The sequence below is a fragment of the Dendrobates tinctorius genome, unplaced genomic scaffold (assembly GCF_039654945.1).
Source record: "Dendrobates tinctorius isolate UK_male_01 unplaced genomic scaffold, ASM3965494v1 ptg000196l, whole genome shotgun sequence".
Classification (NCBI taxonomy): Eukaryota; Metazoa; Chordata; class Amphibia; order Anura; family Dendrobatidae; genus Dendrobates; species Dendrobates tinctorius.
In genome coordinates this window covers 1,751,181-1,773,714 of record NW_027361863.1, presented here as the reverse complement: position 1 = coordinate 1,773,714, position 22,534 = coordinate 1,751,181, and the positions used below count along the sequence as shown (strand labels likewise).

The 22,534-nt window shown below is 48.4% G+C and overlaps 1 protein-coding gene across 2 annotated transcripts in view; it reads left to right on the top strand.

Moving 5' to 3' along the window:
• EDRF1 (erythroid differentiation regulatory factor 1) overlaps positions 1 to 22,534 on the top strand; it is a 157,276-nt gene that overhangs the window by 88,250 nt on the left and 46,492 nt on the right. For both annotated transcript variants that reach the window (XM_073552777.1, XM_073552778.1), the window contains 2 exons: positions 1,372 to 1,572; positions 3,725 to 3,943. In XM_073552777.1, the coding sequence (XP_073408878.1) occupies positions 1,372 to 1,572; positions 3,725 to 3,943 (420 nt within the window). The remainder of the gene's footprint in view (positions 1 to 1,371; positions 1,573 to 3,724; positions 3,944 to 22,534) is intronic.

The window sequence follows — 22,534 nt, the reverse complement described above, 5'->3', positions numbered from 1 at the left end:
TTTGAACAATTTTAAAAACTATTATTTCGGCGGTGGAAGGGACGCTAAGTAAAAAAGCCACCTTGACAGAGTGCAGCATTAGTGCTGCACAAGGTGGCTCTTTTACTTAAAAACGCCTGGAGGGGGCGACAGGTTCCCTTTAAACATAAATAAGTTTCTTATATATATGGTTTTCATGGATATTATGATCTATATGAACAGGACAGTAGGAATGAATTTGTCTTGCATGGTGTAAGACAGAGGTCTCAAACACGCGGGCCATGCGGCCCCTGAGGCAGGCATCTGCGGCCAGCGGGGCACCACATGTCTCACTCCCTGAGGCAGGGGGAAGGCACGCATTCAGGAGCGGCGATGGCATTGGCTGTTCTGTGTGCACACACTGCACAGGACCTGTGATGAGGTCACAGGAGGGGGAGGAGCCAGGGGTCACCTGATCAGGGGCCTCAGTGTGTGCAGGACGCTGCTTTCTGTGTGCTGGTTGTCAGTCATGGTACTGGATGAAGGTAAGTTTATGCGTGGGGTCAGGAGGAGTTTACAGGGTGGATGGAGCAGAGCCATGTGTGTTCGAGGTGTGCGGAGCCCTGTGTGTTCGAGGTGTATGGAGCAGAGCCATGTGTGTTCGAGGTGTACGGAGTGGAGCCCTGTGTGTTCGAGGTGTACGGAGCGGAGCCCTGTGTTCGAGGTGTACGGAGCGGAGCCCTGTGTGTTCGAGGTGTACGGAGCGGAGCCCTGTGTGTTCGAGGTGTGCGGAGCCCTGTGTGTACGAGGTGTGCGGAGCCCTGTGTGTACGAGGTGTGCGGAGCGGAGCCCTGTGTGTACGAGGTGTGCGGAGCGGAGCCCTGTGTGTACGAGGTGTGCGGAGCGGAGCCCTGTGTGTACGAGGTGTGCGGAGCGGAGCCCTGTGTGTACGAGGTGTGCGGAGCGGAGCCCTGTGTGTACGAGGTGTGCGGAGCGGAGCCCTGTGTGTACGAGGTGTGCGGAGCGGAGCACTGTGTGTACGAGGTGTGCGGAGCCCTGTGTGTACGAGGTGTGCGGAGCGTATTAAGTTTGAAAGGAATGCGGCCCCCCAGCTCAAATTTTTTTTATGTGCGGCCCATTTACTCTGCCGAGTTTGAGACCCCTGGTGTAAGATATTTACAAGGGATGCAGCGTGAAGGCTGTGCTCAGCCTCCCCTATACTGACATCATTATGGGCTGTAGGCGGAAGTGTTTGCCTGCTGGTGGATGACTTCTCTCTCCCGCCTCGGCCAGATATGGTTGTGTATGTCGCTTAGGGTCAGTGCTGATAGATGCCATGGTTTTGCATTAGGACATGGATTGACGTGTGCAGCTCCCTCCTCTACTTCCTCCTCTCTTCTTCATCCTCTCTAGATGCTTACAGCTGCCTATGTACTAACCAAGTTCCCGAGGTGATGCTGCTGCTGTGTCAGTACCTCGCCCTCTGCGGTGACATCCATCTCATGTTGGCCCAGAACTCTGGCAATCGAGCCGCCTACTTCGAGGAATATAACTACCAGACAAGGGACGATCAGGAGATTCTGCACAGTTTGCACAGAGAGTCCAGCTGTGAAGGTGAGTCCTGCTGACAGCTGTCCTCGCACCGACGTGTCCTCGCTTTTCCTAATGTATAACCTCCTGGTCCCGAACGTGCTTTCCCCTCTGGCAGAATATCTAGTGGTAATTAACTGCACCTAATAAATGGCCCATTTAAAAGCAAACTTGTAGGAAAGCAATCTGTGCGGAATCTATGCCTTACACCAGAGGTCTCAAACTGTATTCTTCAAGGGCCGCAAACAGGTCATGTTTCAGGATTTCCTTGCATTGCACAAGATGCTGGAATCATCTGTGCAGGTGATTAAATTATCACCTGTGCAATACAAGGAAATCCTGAAATATGACTTGTTTGCGGCCCTTGAGGACTGGAGTTTTCAGACCTCTGCCTTAGGGCCCCGTCACACATAGCGATCTCGCTAGTGAGATCGCTGCTGAGTCACTAGTTTTGTGACGCAACATCGATCTCACCAGCGAGATCGCTGTCTGTGACAGCGATCAGCAACCGGCCCCCCTGCCGGTATCTCTGATCTTTGATGGAAAGCCCTGGACATTTTTGGGGTCGCTGGTCTCCCGCTGGTCAGCACGCATCGCTGCGTGTGACAGGCGGGAGACCAGCGAGCAGGAGCTGGTAACTAAAGGTATACGTCGGGTTTCTAAGGGGGCGCGCTGTGCCTAGAAAACCGATGTGTAACTTAGTTACCAGCGCGCTAATGCAGGGAGCTGGTATCCAAGGTACACATCGGGTTTCTAAGTGACGCACCCCCCTTAGAAACCCGATGTGTACCTTAGTTACGAGCTCCCTGCATCAGCACGCTGGTAACTAAAGTACACAGCAACGCCGCGCGCTCGGCGTTGCTGGTGCTGATCGCTGGTGAAGCTGTCTGTTTGACAGCTCACCAGCGGTCATGTAGCGACTCACCAGCGATCCTGACACGTTGATATCGTTGTCGGGATCGCTGGTGAGTCGCTGTGTGTGACGGGGCCCTTACACCAAGGCGGTAATGAGGCGCTGCGAAAAGTCAGGCATATTGGCAATACTTTTGCCTTTCGGCAGTACTGTTTTGCCATAATCTGTCCCATCCATCCCATTCTTTTTATGGTCAAAAAAATTCATTGATGACATTAAAATACTTGTATAATTTACTGTGCATCTATTGAGGCAGTGCAGCTACTGAGATGCATACAGTGAGGCTCTGCAGCAACTGAAGTGTGTAGCGAGACTTTTCAACAAATGAGGGATATGTAGCTAGACTCTACAGCAGATCAGGGGCTTATAGTGAGTTTTTGCGGCAGATTAAGGGCTTATAATGAGTCTCTGCCGCTGATCAGAGGCTTAGTGAGGCTCTGCATAGTCCATATAGTGAGGCTCTGCCGCAGGTCAGTTGTGTATAGTAAGGCTCTGCAGCAGATCGGGTCCATATAGTGATGCTCTGCAGCAGATTAGGTGTGTATAGTGAGGCTCTGCTGCAGATTAGGTGTGTATAGTGAGGCGCTGCAGAAGATTAGGTGTGTATTGTGAGGCTCTGCAGCAAATTGGGCATATAGTGAGATTCTGCAGCAGATCTGGTGTGTATATTGAGGCTCTGCCGCAGATCAGGGGCTTATAGTGAGGCTCTGCTGCAGATCAGGGGCTTAGTGAGGCTCTGCAGCAGATCAGGTGTGTATAGCGAGGCTCTGCAACAGATCAGGTGTGTATAGTGAGGCTCTGCAGCAGATCAGGTCCATATAGTGAGGCTCTGCAGCAGATCGAGTGGGTATAGCGAGGGTCTGCAGCAGATCAGGGGCCTGTACTGAGGCTGTGCCGCAGATCAGGGGCCTGTACTGAGGCTGTGCCGCAGATCAGGGGCCTGTACTGAGGCTGTGCCGCAGATCAGGGGCCTGTACTGAGGCTGTGCCGCAGATCAGGGGCCTGTACTGAGGCTGTGCCGCAGATCAGGGGCCTGTACTGAGGCTGTGCCGCAGATCAGGGGCCTGTACTGAGGCTGTGCCGCAGATCAGGGGCCTGTACTGAGGCTGTGCCGCAGATCAGGGGCCTGTACTGAGGCTGTGCCGCAGATCAGGGGCCTGTACTGAGGCTGTGCCGCAGATCAGGGGCCTGTACTGAGGCTGTGCCGCAGCAGAAGTGCTCATTTTGACCATAAACATACCTACAACTTTTTTGCTCTTTTAGGGTTTTCCTTCATAACAGACCTAATGACGGACTTGGAGTGCCAGCTCTCCATCAGTTGTAAGTGTTATGAAGCTGCCAACGATATCCTGATTGTTACAAACCTTAAGACCCAAAACCCCGAGCAGCAGAATCAGGTCCTGAAAAGACTGGGCAATATCCGCAATGAAATGGGGGTGTTTTACATGAACCAGGCAGCTGCCCTCCAGACTGAGAGATCGGGTAAGTGTGCTTTGCTTATCTATCTATGCTGGATTTTTATTTTTAAATGTCTATATTCCACACAAAATCAGCTTTGATTTTGTGTGTAATATAAAAAAAAATCCAGGTGAGAAAACCTGTGTAGTAATGGCAGGGAACTGGAAATGCATATCTACAGGGTGGGCCTAAGTAAAATGGGAATGATTGGTGATATCAACTTCCTGTTTGTGGCACATTAGTATATGGGAGGGGGAAACTTTTCAAGATGGGTGGTGACCATGGTGGCCATTTTGAAGTCAGTCATTTGCTATCAGTGTGTCAAGAATGGGAGAAGAGGGTTGCATTGACAATCCAACACAATGGGCAGCACTTTGAACACATTTTATAAATGGTCATAAACATGTAAATAACTCATGAAGGAATAAAGTTGCGTTAAAACCAAGCACACCAATGTTTTTCTTGTGAAATTCTCAATAAGTTTGTGTCACATGACCCTCTTCCAATTGGAAAAAATAAAATTCCCTTTGGAACGCAATATGTTCTACCAGTACCTGCAGCTGCGGCATGCATTTCATAAGCAGTAGAGAAGATCGCCTATAATGATAAGATTGGTAAGTAAGTTGAGAAAGCTTGGGCTAGGGGAAAATGTGTGTAGATGGGTAGGTAGCTGGCTTAGTGATAGAAAACAAAGAGTGGTTATTAATGGTGCATACTCAGATTGGGCCAGGGTTACTAGTGGGGTACCACAGGGTTCTGTATTGGGCCCCCTACTATTTAATATATTTATTAATGATCTAGTGGATGGCTTACACAGTAAAATATCAGTATTTGCAGATGATACAAAACTATGTAAGGTAGTTAACACAAAGGAGGACAGTTTGCAACTACAGACAGATTTGAGTAAATTTGAGAATTGGGCTGAAAAATGGCAAATGAGGTTTAACACAGATATAAGTGTAAGGTTATGCACATGGGAAGGAGAAACAGATGCTATAATTACTTACTAAATGGGAAACTGCTGGGGAAATCGGACATGGAAAAAGGCATCTTAGTCAATAAGAAGCTAAATTGGAGTGCCCAGTGTCAGGCAGCTGCCACCAAAGCAAATGGGGTCATGGGATGCATTAGAAGAGGTCTGGGGACACGAGATGAAAACATAATTCTCCCTCTGTACAAATCACTCGTCAGACCACACTTGGAGTATTGTGTGCAATTTTGGACGCCGATGCTCAAGAAAGACATTGCTCAACTTGAAAGGGTTCAAAGGCGGGCTACTAAAATGATAAATGGAGTTGGTTCACTACAATACCCAGAAAGGTTATCAAAATTAGATCTATTTACTCTAGAAAAGAGAAGACTTAGGGGAGGGTTAATATATATGTACAAGTATATCAGAGGGCAATACAGAGATCTCTCCAATGAACTGTTTGTACCAAGGACTGTGACAAGAACAAGGGGGCATTCTCTTCATTTGGAGGAAAGACAATTTCTGCACCAGCAAAGAAGAGGGTTCTTCACGGTAAGAGCAGTGAGGCTCTGGAATTCTCTTCCTCAGGAAGTGGTGATGGCCAACTCACTGAATGAATTTAAGAAAGGAATGGATGCTTTTCTTGTGAGTAACAGTATAGAAGGTTACGAATAACAGAATATTATAGGTAGATGGTTGACCCAGCTTAGGGGAAGGAATTTTTTTCCCTATGGAGAAAATTGGCTTCTACTCTGTGGGTTTTTTTGCCTTCCCCAGGATCAACAATGCAGAACAGCTTCACTAAAAATAGGCTGAACTAGATGGACATAAGGTCTTCCTTCAGCCTTCAAAACTATGTTACTATGATACAGAGGGACAGTTTGAGTATACTTGGGGCACAGAGGAATACTAGGGGTTTTATAACGCTTATTTACAAGGGATTGCTGGACACGTTTTTGGACAGACATCCATTGGCGGTCAAAGTTAGGTTTATTGCCGACTTGGGAGACATATCGGATGTTCAGTGGTAGTCGTTCTTGCAATATGTCACTAAAATCTCTATAAGTGACTCTGGGAGGGTGTCGCAATTATTCACCATACATAGAGTATATAGGACTCCTGTGTGGATGAAAAAACAGGATTTTGGTTGCTTACCGTAAAATCTGTTTCTCAGAGTCTTCTTTGGGGGACACAGGAACCGTGGGTGTGTGCTGCTGTCACTACGAGGTTGACACTATGCATGAAAAAAAAAGTTAACTCCGCCTCCGCAGTATACACCAGGGCTGTGGAGTCGGAGTTAGTTTTGGTCGGAGTCGGTAGAAATGTACCGACTCCAGCTTTAAAAAAAAATGTATTAATATTTCATAATTGCACTTTCCTATGAATTTTATAAATGTTACTCAAATATATATGTTCTATCAAACTATGAACAACAGTGATAAGCAGTTCTGCTGGACATAGAGACATTTCTTACTTCTTGTGTGTCACTGTTCTCCACTGCCCTTATCTAATCTTATACTTGGTTAACCTCATGCTGCCCCAACCCCCCTACTTACAATGTATGAAACTGAAAGTGAAAATGTGTTGCAAATTCTTAGTAGTAAAGCTTCTCCTCTAGACTAGATCATACTAGGTGTGCGTCTTCCAAGCATCTCACAGCTGCCTGCTACTCAGAAGAGGAAGACTGTAAGAAGTATTATCCTTTCAACAAACTTTGCATCAGTTAACTGTGAGTACATGAGGAATAATAACAGTATTACTGACCACTATATCAGTTGTACGACCTGGCAATAATTTTGTACAATTGTTTTTAGGAAAAACAATTGTCATTTGGATTGTGAATGCAGAATTAAAAACCTGAGAATGTCAAAGAAGCATCACATTAAATCAGCTGTATTTGAACATTTCACCATCACTCAAGATAGAAAACATTATGTCTGTCAGTGTATGACAAATGATCCAGATGAAAACAAATGCTGTGAAGCCAAGATGAGTGCATATTCAGGCAAAGATAAAAATGCTCCTACCAGAGCTTCTAATCTAAAGAGACATTTACAGCGCTTTCATCCAGAAGTACTGAAAGCAGTGGATGAGAAAGACTGCATCCAAACCAATGAACCAGTGCCCAGCTCTTCCAGCCAAACAAAGGAGCAGAGAACTTTGCAGCCATCAGTTGCAAGATATTTTGTCAGTGACAAAGTTACTGTGACAATGACAGTAGATACATTTAAAAAACAGATCATAGAGCTTGTTGTAAAGGATAGTGTGCCTATTTCATTATTTTCACGACCAGCTTTTATGTGTCTGAATGGGGAAATGGCCCGCAAGCTTGGTGTTTCTCTGGAGAGAGAGAGTATTAGAAAATTAGTAATCGAAGAAGCTTTTAAACAAAAGGAAGAACTTAAAAAAACTCTCAAGGGACGCTTTCTGTTTCTTAAAATGGATGCCTGCACACGTCACAGAGTGAACTATTTTGCCATCAATGTCCGATTTGTTTGTGACAAAAATGAAATAGTTACCAAGACATTGGCAGTAAAAGACACCAAAGCTCATCACACCAGTGAGTTTCTCCAGGTCTTGGTGGAAAAGGTTCTGCAAGACTATGAACTTAAAAAAGAACAAGTTCTTTCTGTCGTAACTGACAATGCTTCAAATATGATAAGTACTATTAAGCTAATGAATGAGAGTAATGATGGAGACCAGCAGCTAGAAGAACATTCTGGGTCCACAGACACAGAAATGATTGAAATAGAGGAACACAGTATTGTAACTGAGGAGCAAACTGAAGTTGATTCAGATGAACAGCAACATGATAGTTTAGATGATCTTGTTGAAACTGTGTCAATATGTTCTTTCATTCATCACATGCGCTGTGTTGTGCATACGCTATAGCTGGCTATAAGAGACAGTCTGCAAGAAGGACATGCTGCTGCACTGATTGGCAAGGTGAGAAAATTGGCTACTGTTGCCAGAACCCCTAAAGTTGACTCAATTTTGAAGAGACGTGCTGGAAAAGGGGTAATTATTGATCAAGCCACACGATGGGGCAGTACTTACTTAATGATTCAGCGCTTGGTTGAACTGAAAACCTTTCTTGTAGACATGGCTAACCCTCATCTGACGCTAAATGAAAGTCAGTGGAATCAGGTGACTGAGCTGGAAAAATTGCTAGAGCACCCATTTACAGTGACTAAAAAATTACAAGCAGAGGACTTAACTCCAGGTATTTTCTTAAAGGAGTGGAAGAACCTGATGTTTCGCCTGTCCCAAAGAGGAGGGTTAATTGCAAGTGGCATTGCTACATCAATGAAACGGAGAGAGGAGCTACTATTACAAAATAACATTCTTTTGGCAGCTGTTTATGTAGACCCAATGCATCGGATTCTTCTAGATGATCAACAGCTAAGTAAAGGAAAAGAAGCTCTGTTTGAAATAGCAGTAAGGATGAAAGGGTTGCAGAACAGTCAGGAGGAACAAGAAGAATTTGGTCGTCCTGACACATCTTTACCCTCATCATCAACTGATGAAGAATTTAATTTCGAAAAATATTTGGATCACAAGGACCGTGCAAAGCGTTCCCACATAGAAGAAGCCATCCCCATCAAGGAACACAGCCAGTACATTTCAGCAGAATTTTTCATGTGCACTAAAAGAAATTGAGAAATTTGACCGTTCATCAAAAATAACAGTGCAACAAGCGATTCCTCTGTATCCTGACGTTGTCAGAGATGTGTCATGTCGGACGCTGTTCACACCACAGCATCCGGCAGGCAGAGGTAGTTCCACCTCCAGCCACTATAGCCTCAGTGGCGCCGGCCTGATCTTCAGGCTCTCGGGGGTTAATCCTGCTGGAGACCAGGTTGGATGGTTAGTCACGCCCACGGTCTTTAAATAGTCATGCTGGCCTATGGGCGTCGCCGATTATAGCTTGTGTTTCATACCAAGTGGTTCCGGTCTGGAGTGGAGGTGTTCAAGAGAGAGAGATTCTTATCTGGTGTCGTATGATCCGTCGTTATCCTTTCTCCTTCCCATATTTGTGTTTAGTTGTGCCCTGTTCACATTACTGTTTATTCCTGTGTGTGTGCGGCGCAGTGCAGTTTAAGTTCTCCCTGTCTGTCATTATTTGTGTGGGAGCTTTGGTGGTGACTTCTCACTGGGTGGAGGGTGGAGGGTTAAGTGCAGGGCTGAGCAGGAGATAAGGAAAGGTCGGAGGCTCAGGCATTTGCACCTTCAGCAAAAACCCTGGGTTGAGGGTCAGACAGGGTTTCCCCTAGTAAAGGGACACCACAGGGGCCCCGGGTATTTCAGCCTTAGTTGAACTAAGCCCCCGTGACATTATAATCGGCCTACATTTTTTCAGGAGTCCATGGATCCATTAGATTCCATAACCCGCCAGTTGGCGGCGCTGTCCATACAGGTCTCCGAGTTGAATGGGGCAGTTCAGCAGCAGGGCCTGGTAGTAGCAAAGGTGCAAACGGCATCTGCAGGTATCGGTGCAGAGCCGAAGTTTCCGCTGCCAGAACGATTTTCAGGCGATCGCAGCAAATTTGTCGTATTTCGGGAGGCCTGCAAATTATACTTCCGCATGCGGCCAATATCCTCAGGTAATGAGGCCCAGCGAGTAGGGCTGGTGTTGTCATTACTGAGTGGTGACCCCCAAGCATGGGCATTTTCCTTACCACCTGACTCTGCTACATTTCATTCGGTCGATAATGTTTTTTCTGCCCTCGGGCTCATTTACGATGACCCTGACCGACTGGCTCTAGCGGAATCTAAAATCCGCGCCCTCCGCCAGGGGGAGCGCTTGGCAGAAGACTATTGTTCGGAATTTCGCCGCTGGGCTGTAGACACACAGTGGAATGACCCAGCACTGCGGAGCCAGTTTATTCATGGGGTATCAGGGAGGGTGAAACAAGCCCTCCTGATGTATGAGACTCCGGCATCATTGGAGTCTGCCATGAGTTTGGTGATACGTATTGATCGCCGTTTTCGTCAGGGGGCACAGGAGACGCTACCTCTGGGAGAAAGCAGAGGTGCAGGTGTGGTTGAAGTAGATGAGTCCCCTGAACCTATGCAGATTGCTGGCGTGGCACAGGTTCAGCCTCGCGCTCCGGGAGTCCGGAAGTCCGGAGCATGTTTCTACTGTGGTAAAGGAGGTCATTATGTTAACGTTTGCCCGGTACTACCTAAGAGGGTCACACCGGCGGAAAACTGTTAAGCTCAGAGGGTATGGAGGAGACCCAACTGAGCGTATGCATATCCTCCATGATGGTATCTCAATGTATGCTCCCTGCCAAGGTTATTGTCGCCGGCAGAGAGCTACCTATATCAGTGTTTGTGGATAGCGGTTCCGCCACCAATCTCATAGATGAGGAGTTTGCACACACCGCCGGGTTTAAGATTGAAAAACTTCCTCACCCCATACAGGTGGTGACCATTAATGCTGTTCCCCTCCCTCAAGGGGAGATTACTGAGTTTGTGGCAGAGGTGAAACTCCACATTGGGGTCCTACATTCTGAGTCGGTTACATGTAGGGTCCTCCGTAATCTCCCAGCTCAAATGGTCCTGGGTTTTCCATGGCTGTCCAGGCACAACCCGGTAATTGATTGGAAAACTCAGGACATAGTACAATGGAGTGGTTTCTGCCAAGACAATTGCTTGGCCACATGTGTGTCCGCCGTGACGCCCAGCCTGCCGGAGGCTTTGCAGGATTTCGCGGATGTTTTCTCTGAGAAGGGTTGCTCAGAACTGCCTCCACATAGAGCCTATGACTGTGCTATTAGGTTAAAACCCGGGGCCAAATTACCTAAGGCCAGGATGTTTAATATTTCTGGTCCTGAGAGACAAGCTCTGAAAGACTACATCGCGGAGAGTCTGAGCAAAGGTCACATCCGGCCTTCGTCCTCGCCTGTAGCCGCGGGGTTTTTCTTCATTAAGAAGAAAGATGGAGGGTTACGCCCGTGTCTGGATTTCAGAGAGTTAAACCAGATTAATATCCGTGATCCCTACCCAATGCCGTTGATCCCGGATTTGTTCAACCAGGTAGCGGGGGCAAAATGGTTTTCCAAGCTGGACCTCAGGGGGGCGTATAACCTCATAAGGGTCCGTCAGGGGGATGAGTGGAAGACGGCGTTTAACACTCCTGAGGGTCATTTTGAGAGTCTGGTTATGCCGTTTGGGTTGACCACCGCGCCTGCCGTTTTCCAACATTTTATTAATGATGTCTTTGCTCATGTCCTGGGGAGATTTGTGATTGTATACCTGGATGATATCCTCATTTATTCTAGCGATCGGGACACTCATTTGCAGCATGTTAGGCAGGTGTTACAGTTGCTCCGGGAGAACCAGCTCTATGCTAAGCTGGAAAAATGTTTATTTTTTGTCCAGGAGTTGCCCTTTTTGGGATATATTGTGTCCGCAGCTGGTTTTAAAATGGACACCGCTAAGGTGCAAGCGGTGTTGCAATGGGAGAGGCCGGAGAGTCTGAAAGCACTCCAGCGGTTCCTTGGGTTTGCGAATTATTATAGGAAATTTATAAAACACTTTTCGACTGTCGCCAAACCGCTCACGGACATGACAAAAAAGGGTGCCGATCTGGCGAACTGGCCTGAGGTGGCTATACGTGCATTTGAGCGTCTGAAGAATAGTTTTGCTTCAGCCCCCATTCTGGTGCAACCAGACGTGTCTAAACCTTTTGTGGTAGAGGTTGATGCGTCGGAGGTGGGAGTGGGGGCAGTACTGTCTCAAGGCTCGTCCTTGAGCGAGATGCATCCATGCGCCTACTTCTCCAAGAAGTTGTCGCCAGCCGAACGGAATTATGATATCGGCAACAGGGAGTTGTTGGCCATCAAACTGGCTTTTGAGGAATGGCGACACTTCTTGGAGGGGGCGGCTCACCAGGTCACAGTTATCACCGACCATAAGAATCTGCTCTACCTGGAGTCGGCCAAGCGTCTGTCTCCTAGGCAGGCTCGCTGGGCATTGTTTTTTACTCGTTTCAATTTTCTTGTGACGTACCGTCCCGGGGCTAAAAACACCAAGGCGGATGCTTTGTCTAGGTGTTTTCCGGGGGGAGAACCTCGGGAAGAGCCGGTACCCATCCTCCAGAAAGGGGTAGTGGTCTCGGCTCTCACGACTGAGGTAGAGGCGGAGATTGCCGAGGCCCAAGAGGAGGTACCACCAGGACTTCCCGCCAACAAATCATTTGTACCCCTGCATCTTCGGCCTAAGGTGTTGAAGGAACACCACGATTCGGTACTGGCTGGTCACCCAGGGGTGAAGGGCACCTTAGAGCTGGTATCGCGTCGTTTCTGGTGGCCCAAAATCCGGCAGGACGTTTTCTCGTACGTGGCAGCTTGCATCACGTGCGCTAGGGCTAAGTCACCCCGAACCCGTCCTGCTGGCACGCTACAGCCTCTGGGGGTACCCAATAGGCCATGGACAGAAATCTCCATGGATTTTATCACTGACTTGCCAGCCTCGGCAGGGAACACGGTCATCCTGGTGGTGGTTGACCGTTTTTCAAAGATGGCGCATTTTGTGGCGTTGTCCTCTTTGCCCAATGCTAAGACGTTGGCTCAGGTATTTGTGAAGGAGGTGGTCAGACTCCACGGAGTACCGTCTGACATAGTATCTGATAGGGGTACGCAATTTGTGGCGAGGTTTTGGAAAGCTTTTTGCTCAAGGTTGGGGATCAAGTTGTCACATTCATCGGCGTTTCATCCACAGTCTAATGGACAAACTGAGCGCATGAACCAAAATCTAGAACAGTATTTACGATGCTTTGTGTCCGACAACCAGGAGGAGTGGTCTACTTTCCTTCCTCTGGCCGAATTCGCATTAAATAATCACCGCCAAGAGTCATCAGGAGAGTCTCCATTCTTTTGTGTGTACGGTCAACATCCTCAGTTTTGTACCTTACGTCAGGGTGACTCCGGGGGTGTCCCGGAGGAGGATCAGCTAGGAGCCCAATTGTCATCAGTCTGGAGGCGGGTGAAACAGCGTTTGTTGAGCATGAGTGCCAGGTACAAACGGGTGGCTGACAGTAGACGCGTGCCAGGTCCGGACCTGTGTGTGGGTGAATGGGTGTGGTTAGCTACGAAGAACATAAAACTCAAAATCCCTTCTTTAAAACTGGGTCCAAGGTTTATTGGGCCTTTTAGGATTTCTGCCATCATTAACCCAGTAGCTTATCGGTTGGAACTTCCCGTGGTGTACAAGATACACAACGTGTTTCACAGGGCTTTATTGAAAAAGGTGGTAGGCTTGGTGGACACGACGCCGATGCCACCTCCAGTCATGGTGGATGGCGAGTTAGAGTTCGAGGTCGCCAAGGTAGTGGACTCTCGAGTAGTACGCCGTACTCTTCAGTATTTGGTGCACTGGCGGGGGTATGGTCCAGAGGAGAGGTCTTGGGTTCCAGCCTCAGACATACATGCGGATCGGCTGGTCAGTTCTTTTCACCGTCGTCATCCGGACAAGCCGGGTCCTATGAGTCTTGAGGGCCCTGGGGTCCCTCGTAGAAGACGGGGTACTGTCATGTCGGACGCTGTTCACACCACAGCATCCGGCAGGCAGAGGTAGTTCCACCTCCAGCCACTATAGCCTCAGTGGCGCCGGCCTGATCTTCAGGCTCTCGGGGGTTAATCCTGCTGGAGACCAGGTTGGATGGTTAGTCACGCCCACGGTCTTTAAATAGTCATGCTGGCCTATGGGCGTCGCCGATTATAGCTTGTGTTTCATACCAAGTGGTTCCGGTCTGGAGTGGAGGTGTTCAAGAGAGAGAGATTCTTATCTGGTGTCGTATGATCCGTCGTTATCCTTTCTCCTTCCCATATTTGTGTTTAGTTGTGCCCTGTTCACATTACTGTTTATTCCTGTGTGTGTGCGGCGCAGTGCAGTTTAAGTTCTCCCTGTCTGTCATTATTTGTGTGGGAGCTTTGGTGGTGACTTCTCACTGGGTGGAGGGTGGAGGGTTAAGTGCAGGGCTGAGCAGGAGATAAGGAAAGGTCGGAGGCTCAGGCATTTGCACCTTCAGCAAAAACCCTGGGTTGAGGGTCAGACAGGGTTTCCCCTAGTAAAGGGACACCACAGGGGCCCCGGGTATTTCAGCCTTAGTTGAACTAAGCCCCCGTGACAAGATGTTGCCCGAGTGGTTACTGCTTTGCCACCAACACAAGTTAGTGTAGAGAGGTTGTTCTCTGCTCTCAAAATAATTAGATCAGATTTGAGGGCATCCATGAAGGAGGATCTGACAGAGGCAATACTTTTTCTGAGGACAAATTTATAGATTTCTTCTTAACTGCATAAAAGTGTTTATTGCATATTTACTTACAGTTTAGAAAAGTTTATAAAAGTTATTTGCTATATTCTAATTGTATTCTAATAAATGTAGTTTTTGCTCTAAGTGGTCTGATTACTTATATGATGGTGAGAAACTGAATAAGCACGATGTTTAATATTTTACAACAGTAAATTTGTTGTTATGAATTGGCCATTTATGAAGGAGCCGGAGTCGGGGTCGGAGCCTGATAAAATCCAGGATTTGGAGTCTGAGTCGCAACTGTGGCTTACCGACTCCACAGCCCTGGTATACACCCCTCCGACCGGCTGTAGGACAATCGGTTAGTGAAAAAGCAGTAGGAGGAGACTTTATCACGTAAGTCATCATATATTCATTACACAAAATAAAATCATGGGAGGGCACTGTGTCCCCCCAATGAAGACTCTGAGAAACAGATCTTACGGTAAGCAACCAAAATCCTGTTTTCTCTTTTGTCTTATTGGGGTACACCGGGTCCGTGGAACGTCCAAAAGCAGTCCCTGGGGTGGGAAAAGACAGAAACTTCCTTCAGGTCGGAGAACTCACCACTGCCGCCTGCAAGATTCTTCTGCCTAGGCTGCCGTCCGCTGAAGCATAGGTATGGACCTTATAGAACCTCGAAAAGGTATGCACGGACGACCATGTGGCAGCCTTGCACAACTGCATGGCTGATGCCCTATTGTGTACCGCCTAGGAGGCGCCCACCGCCCAGGTTGAATGGGCCTTGACCCCAGCAGGGGACACCCTGTCCTTCTCCCCGTAGGCCTCCAGAATTGCCATTCTGATCCAGCGGGCAATTGTTGCCTTAGAGGCCGGCAGGCTGCTTCTCACCCCATTGGGGATAACAACGAGCGAGTCCGCCTTCCTGAAGGGAGCGGTCCAGGCCAGATAGATCCTTATCGCCCTGACCAGGTCTAGCTTATTCAAAGAACGCTCCAGAGGATGGGTTGGAGCGGGACAGAATGACGGAAGGACTATATCCTCGTTCAGGTGGAAGGCCTATACCACCTTGGGAAGAAAGGAGGAGGCCGCGAAACAACCTTGTCCTGGTGCATAATTAGGAATGGAGGGCGACAGGACAATGCCGTTAATTCTGAAACACGCCTAATAGAGGTGATGCTACGAGAAATACCACCTTCCAGGACAACAAAGACATGGGAGCTTCCTGGAGGGGTTTGAAGGGTGAACCTGTCAAGGCTTCCAAGACCAAGTTAAGATCCCATGGAGTCACAGGGGATTTGTAAGGAGGGGCCGCATGTGCCACTCCTTGCAGAAAGGTCTTAACCTGTAAGCGGGAGGCCAAATTTCTTTGAAAAAGAATAGAGAGTGGATACCTGGCCCTTCAAGGAACTCAGGGCCAGACCGCCATCTAACCCTGCCTGGAGAATAGCTAGGAGAGATGGCAGGGAACAGGGCATAGGTGTGATGTGATTAGACATACCAGTCAAAATAGGCCTTCCAGGCACTATAATAGACCTTGGAAGAGGATGGCTTGCTAGCCTGGATCATTGTATTAATGACTCGGTCCGAAAAACACGCTGCTCTCTATTGTGGTTTCAACGGCCATGCCGTCAAATTGAGCAACTGAGAATTCGGGTGGTAAAACGGCCCCTGAGCCAGGAGATCTTGTCTGTCGGGGAGTCTCCAGGGGGTGCCTGTGAGAAGATTTATAATTTCTGCGAACCAGCCCTCCTGGGCCAGTACGGGGCGATCAATATGACCGGCACTCCTGCCTTGATCTTCTTTAGCAGTCTGGGCAGGAGAGGAAGAGGTGGAAACAGGTAAGGAAGTCTGAACTGTGTCCAGGGAATGACCAGCGCGTCGACCCCTATTGCTAGAGGATCGCGGTATCTTGAGACAAACATGGGCGGCACGGTGGCTCAGTGGTTAGCGCTGTAGCCTTGCAGCGCTGGAGTCCTGGGTTCGAATCCCACCAAGGACAACATCTGCAAGGAGTTTGTATGTTCTCCCCGTGTTTGCGTGGGTTTCCTCCGGGCACTCCGGTTTCCTCCCACATTCCAAAGACATACTGATAGGAAATTTAGATTGTGAGCCTTCAGGGACAGCGATGCTAATATGTGCAAAACTGTAAAGCGCTGCGGAATTTGTTAGCGCTATATAAAAATAAAGATTATTATTATTAAACTGTAGGACCCTTCTGTTCTGTCGCGATGCCAGGAGGTCCACATCTGGAGTCCCCAATAGCTGGCATATCTGACGGAACACGTCTTGGTGTAAGGACCATTTTCCTGCCGCAATCCCCTCCCGACTGAGGAAGTCGGCGGCCGTGTTGTCTGTACCGGGAATGTAAACTGCCGAAATTGCCAGAATTGCGGTTTCTGCCCAGTTGAAAATTCTGGATACCTCTGCCAGTGCCCGGAGACTTCTGGTTCCCCCTTGGTGATTGATGTATGCCACCATTGTGGCATTGTCCGTTTGAATCCGGACTGGCTAGTTGTTGAGGTATCTTTCCCAATGCAGAAGTTCTAGAAAGACCGCCCTCAGTTCTAGAATGTTGTTTGATAGTGAGGATTCTTGCCTCGACTGTCGTCCCTGGACCGTCAGGTGGTGGAATACCGCACCCCAGCCCAGGAGACTGGCATCTGTAGTTACTACCTGCCAGTGGACAGGGGGAAAAGGCCATCCCAGATGAACAAGGGTGTAGGGCAGCCACCACTTGAAGGACTCCCTGGTCTGAATGGAAGGGAGGAAGGGGCGATCTAGCAAAGAGATGGACCTGTCCCACTGAAGGAGGATGTTCCTCTGCAGTATCCTGGAACGGAACAGGGCAAAGGGTATTGCCTCTGAAGCTGCCACCATTCTTCCCAGGACTCTCATGGCAGCGTAAAAGGATAGAAGCCGGAATTTCAACACAGAGCGAATTCCCTGCTGGAGGGTAATCCACTTTCTTTCTGGGAGAAAGACCCTTGAGCGGCGGGTGTCGATTACTATTCCTAAGAATTCTAGGCATTGTGTTGGCATTAGGTGGGATTTCTCCCCGTATATGATCCACATAACCGGGACAGCGTGTTTAAAACTACTGTTGGATTTTCCTGGGCCTGAGCGAAGGAGGGCGCCTTGACGAGAATATTGTCAAGATATGGTACCAATATTATGCCTCTGACCCTTAATATAGCTACCATCGCTGCCATAATCTTTGTAAAAATTCTTGGCTGTTGCCAGCCCAAATGGCAAGGCCACAAACTGGAAATGCTGCTTTTGGATAGCAAAACGCAGAAACCTCTGATGTCCCTGAAAAATGGGGACGTGTAGGTAGGCGTCCCGGATATCTATGGAACATAGGAATTCCTGATCCTCCATAGACGTAATTACCGACCGAATCGATTCCATCCTGAAATGGCTTAAGTGGACCCATCTGTTTAGCCTTTTGAGGTCTAGTATGGGACGAGCTGAGCCATCCTTTTTTGGTATCACAAACAGGTTTGAGTAAAAGCCGGTAAAACGTTCCCGCTCGGGAACGGGGATGATTACTCCTGCGTTGAGGAGAGAATCGATTGCCGCAAAAAAACCTAGAGCCATAGCAGCGTCTTTTGGTGGCTGCAATAGAAAGAAGCGATCTCGCGGAAGCACGCTGAAGTCTATCTTGCATCCTGTTGATACTACCTCCTTTACCCAGATATCCTCTACTGAACTCTGCCAGACATCTCTGAAGAGGAGAAGGCGGCCTCCTAGTCTGGGAGAGGTACTGGGAAAGGGAGCTGGACTCCCTGCTTGCGTCAGGCTGAAGTGGCTCTGCCCGGCCCTGACCTGGTAGTTCTGCTGTTGGAACTGCGGGAATGCCGTGATGGGGTGGTCCGAAATGATACCTTCCTCCTGTCTCTCGGTGCTTGCGACCTCTGCGGGCCCTGAGCATAAGTGCCTGTCGCTGGAGTACGGCGAAAGGGCTGAGCCCTACGTATGAAAACATATCGACAAGGTTTGGCCTGAGGGAGAAGGGAGCTTGTACCCCCCGTTGCATTCTTAATGATTTGATCTAACATTGACCCAAAGAGCCGGGTGCCCTGAAATGGCTGATTGGTCAGTGATTTCTTTGAGGACAAATCAGCCTGCCAAGCCTTTAGCCAGACCGTCCGCTACTGGATGCTTGAGCTGCGCAAGACGCGGCATCCTGGGCTGCTGATACTATATACCTCTCGGCATGGGAGATTTGATCTGTGAACTCCGCCAGTTCCGCTGGTGGTGCCCCGGCCAATATGCCCTGTCTAAGCGGTTTGTCCCATTCTGTAACAGACTTAGCTACCCAGGCTGAGGCAAAGGCTGGACACAATGTAGCGGCTGCTGCCTCAAAGGCGGATTTTGCCAGGGATGCTATCCTCCTATCATTGGGATCCTTTAGTAGGGCTGCCCCACTGGCGAGTGGGAGGACTGTATTGTCTGGACTCTGGTGGATCCACCGAAGGGGAGGTGGTCCAGTTGGCGGTGAGATCTGAAAGGAAGGGGTATAGAATCCCAAAACGACTTCCTCTCTGAAACCACCTGGTTGGGTTTTCCCTTTCAGTGGCCAACACTTCCTCAAAATCCTTGTGGGAGGCGAAGACCCTAGAGGGGGACTTATGACGCTTAAATGAAAAAACCTGATCATTAGGTTTTGATGTGGCGTCCCCAATGCTAAAGGTCTCATTGACTGCGGCAGTGAGGCCCTGAACCATATTGTTGACCTGGGACTTTTCTGGCCCGTACTCAGAACCCTCCTCTGAGTGTGTCTCTGATAATGCCTTGCCTGATCCCGGGGATGAGGACCGGGAGGAGGCAGACAGCCAGAGGAATTCTGGCGGTGAGATGGGAACCTGGGTTGGTGGTCCTGTCTAAACCTTTTATGGCCTCTAGAAGGCCCAAAAGGAGGCTCCTTTGGTGCTCCTGTGTACTCTGGAGTCTGAAGTGGCAATCTGTCAAGCACCATTACCAAGGTCTGTGATACCTTGATAAGGTCGGCCACGGACTTAGATAAGGAAGAGGCCCATCCTGGACACTCGCTGTCTCCCGTGGCGATTGATGGCCCCTGGGCGGCAGGCAAGGTGGCTTCCTCCTGCTCCAGGGGTTATGTGGGAGCTCTGACAGGCAAAACGGGGGTTGGCTGCACCTGCTCTCTAGCATAGGGGACACCGTAGGTCTGCAGCAATCTGAGCAGAGTGGCGAGGACTGACCTGAAGGGAAGCCTGACATTGCATTTGGTACATACAAAATATTTGACCAGGGTCACTGAAGCGGATGAGGAGGAGGAGCGGGACTGCTCTCCCTTGGGCATACTGACAGGTTTTACCTGGTGCCGACCGTCGGGGGTAGAGAGCGGAGTGAGGGAGCAACCTGTAGTGCAGTACTCACGTACCCACGACCTGTGTCCCCACCGCAGCTGCCGCCCGAAGGCTGATGAGGGAAAGAGAGAGAGCGCGAGGTTAACAGCCGCTGCCTTGAAGCCTTATGAAATCCCCGCCCTGAAGCCGTGGGCGGGGCCCTGCTCTAGCCTCCTGGAGCACCAAGATGGCGCTGGTACAGGAAGAGGAAGTCGGGGGGCGGAGCTTGCCAGGAGCCGGAATCTAGCGTTGGCCATGCTGGGCTCCTGCTGGAGCACAGGCCATCAGGCTGCTACGGGAGGAGGCTGGAACCGCACTGCTTAAAAGTATGTGTTGGCTCTTAAGATAAAAATAGAGCCCTGTGCTGTAAGCCCGAGTGCTGATTACAGCGATCACCTCAGCCAGAGCGGCTGGTGAGCAGATCATACAACGCCTGCAGCCTCTTACCTCCAGTTTACCCCGTAACAGGGGTCGGTTTATCTGCATGAAAAGATTGCTGTCCCAAACCTTTTCTGCAGGGTGTCTCTCGATCATCAGGCTCTGGTGGGCGAGTGATGGGAGACGAAGGTCAGGACCAGGAGCGGCCACCTGACCACGAGTCCTGTGTTAGGGAATAGGGTCCTGCCCGTGGGAATCATGAGGATACGGGGTGGCAGTACATGCCGTACTCATGACCCCATTGTGGGAATACAGATGTTGCAAATCTACTCTCTATCCCTCCATGGTTACCTGAAAAGGAACAACGCACATTGAGGTAGGCATGGGTCTGTGAGAGACCCCTGTCCACCTCCTGCTGACACTAAGCAAAACTGATTGTCCTACAGCCAGTCGGAGGGGTGTATACTGTGGAGGCGGCGTTAACATTTTTTTCATGCATAGTGTCAACCTCCTAGTGACAGCAGCACACATCCACGGTTCCTGTGTCCCCCAATGAGACGAAAGAGGCTGGTGTGAGAATGGATTCCAGGAGCCCGAGGTGTACGATGGATGAGGCTGATATGCTACATATGCTATGGTCCTGTCCCCGATTGCAGGCATTCTGGATAGTGGTCTTGAATTTGAGAGAGTGATGGAAATAAACATTACTCAAGATCCATTGATGTTTTTTTAGGGCATGTAAACGGGGTGCCGACGGACGAATGGGGCAGATTGGCGATAGTCTTCCTTGCAACATATAGCATTTTGGCTATTACATTACATTGGTTGGATAAAGATCCTCCTACTGGAAAGGAATTTGTGAACAGAGTCAATTTCATGGTACTTATGGAGCGGATTGTGTGTATGAAGAGAGGCAAAATGAATCGCTATGAGGATATATGTGGGGGTTGGTTGGACTTTCCTGGGTTAGCCTCTCTGGGACTCATCAAAGACAGGATATTAAGGTTATAGAAATGTGTGCGGCATTGTATTGTATGGACAAGGATCGTGTAAGTGTGATGGGGGAGGGTTTTCTTAGTTTCTAAGGTGGGATTTTCTTGTAATACTTAAAATGTAAGTAAATTAATATTGCTGATATATTTATACATGCCTATGTATGTATTGTTATCCTCATTTTCTTCAATAAAAACTATTTGATTTAAAAAGAAAAAAAAAACAACTTTTCAGCCGTTCTTGAGATAACCGTTTTGTTTACAACTCTTCACCTTGGAAACCGACCACCGCTGCTGCACAGCGATTACAAGCTCTTTTCTATTGAGCTTGTAAGCCCTGTTTTGAAGCTGGCAAGGATCGCTGGAGCTTGCTGTTAGCACCTAATCCCAGCCAGCCTCAGCACATTGCTTACAAACTAGACAGCAGCGATGGTCGGTTTCCTAGGCAACAAGCTGGAAACAAAAGAAAAGTGTAATATCTCAAGAACGGCTGAAACTTTTAATAAAGAGTAAATTTTAAAAGAGCTTTTGTTAACAAGAACTATCCGACAATATACATCTACGAGGGTGGGAATATAACCCTTTAAGGTCAGGCTACAGTTTGCATGTATGGGCAGAGTAGGCCAGCACATAGCAGTCGGCCATGTGTTGTCCTAGGTAGCCAAGGTGAGTTTGTCTCTTCAGTTTCACAGCACCTGTTAATTAGTTTATAGGGAATCAAACCTGAATTGATTTATCGTTAAGTGTGCATGAGGTTTGCAGCCATTAATAACCAGTAACCAATGTACATTTTCCCTTTAATTTCATAGTTGCTGTGAATGTGAGGATGCGGTGATGACATCCCTGCATCTCCGCCATACCCTGACCACTGTCTGAAACCCAACCTTTAAAAAGCGACACCTGCAGGGACTGTCATAGCTGCAGGCACCATAAGCCTGAAAGTTTAGAACCAACGAGAAAAGTTGATTTCTACGTTTTGTAACCTCATGCCACGTCCTCCTGTAACCTCATCAGCTTACCACACCATGTTCCAAATTATTATGCAAATGATATTTTTCTCTGATTTTCCTAAATGGTCGGTGCAAATGACAGTCAGTCTGATAAAAGTCATCACCCGTTAGAGTATACATCGAATTTTATTGAAGAAACCTCCCAATGATAGCAGTATAATCTCCAAAATGAATTAAAACTCAAAATGCACTGTTCCAAATTATTAGGCACAGTAGAATTTCTAAACATTTGATATGTTTTAAACAATTGAAAATGCTCATTTGTGCATTTTGCAGCATTAGGAGGTCACATTGACTGAACAAAAAAGCCATTTAACTCCAAAACATCCTAACAGGTCAAGTTACATGCTATCATAGGAACCCTTCTTTGATATCACCTTCACAATTCTTGCATCCATTGAACTTGTGAGTTTTTGGAGAGTTTCTGCTTGTATTTCTTTGCATGAAGTTGGAATAGCCTCCCAGAGTTGCTGTTTTGATGTGACCAGCCTTCCACCCTCATAGATCTTTTGCTTGATGATACTCCAAAGGTTCTCTATAGGGTTGAGGTCAGGGAAAGATGGTGGCCACGCTATGAGTTTATCTCCTTTTATGCCCATAGCAGTCAATGACTCAGAGGTATTCTTTGCAG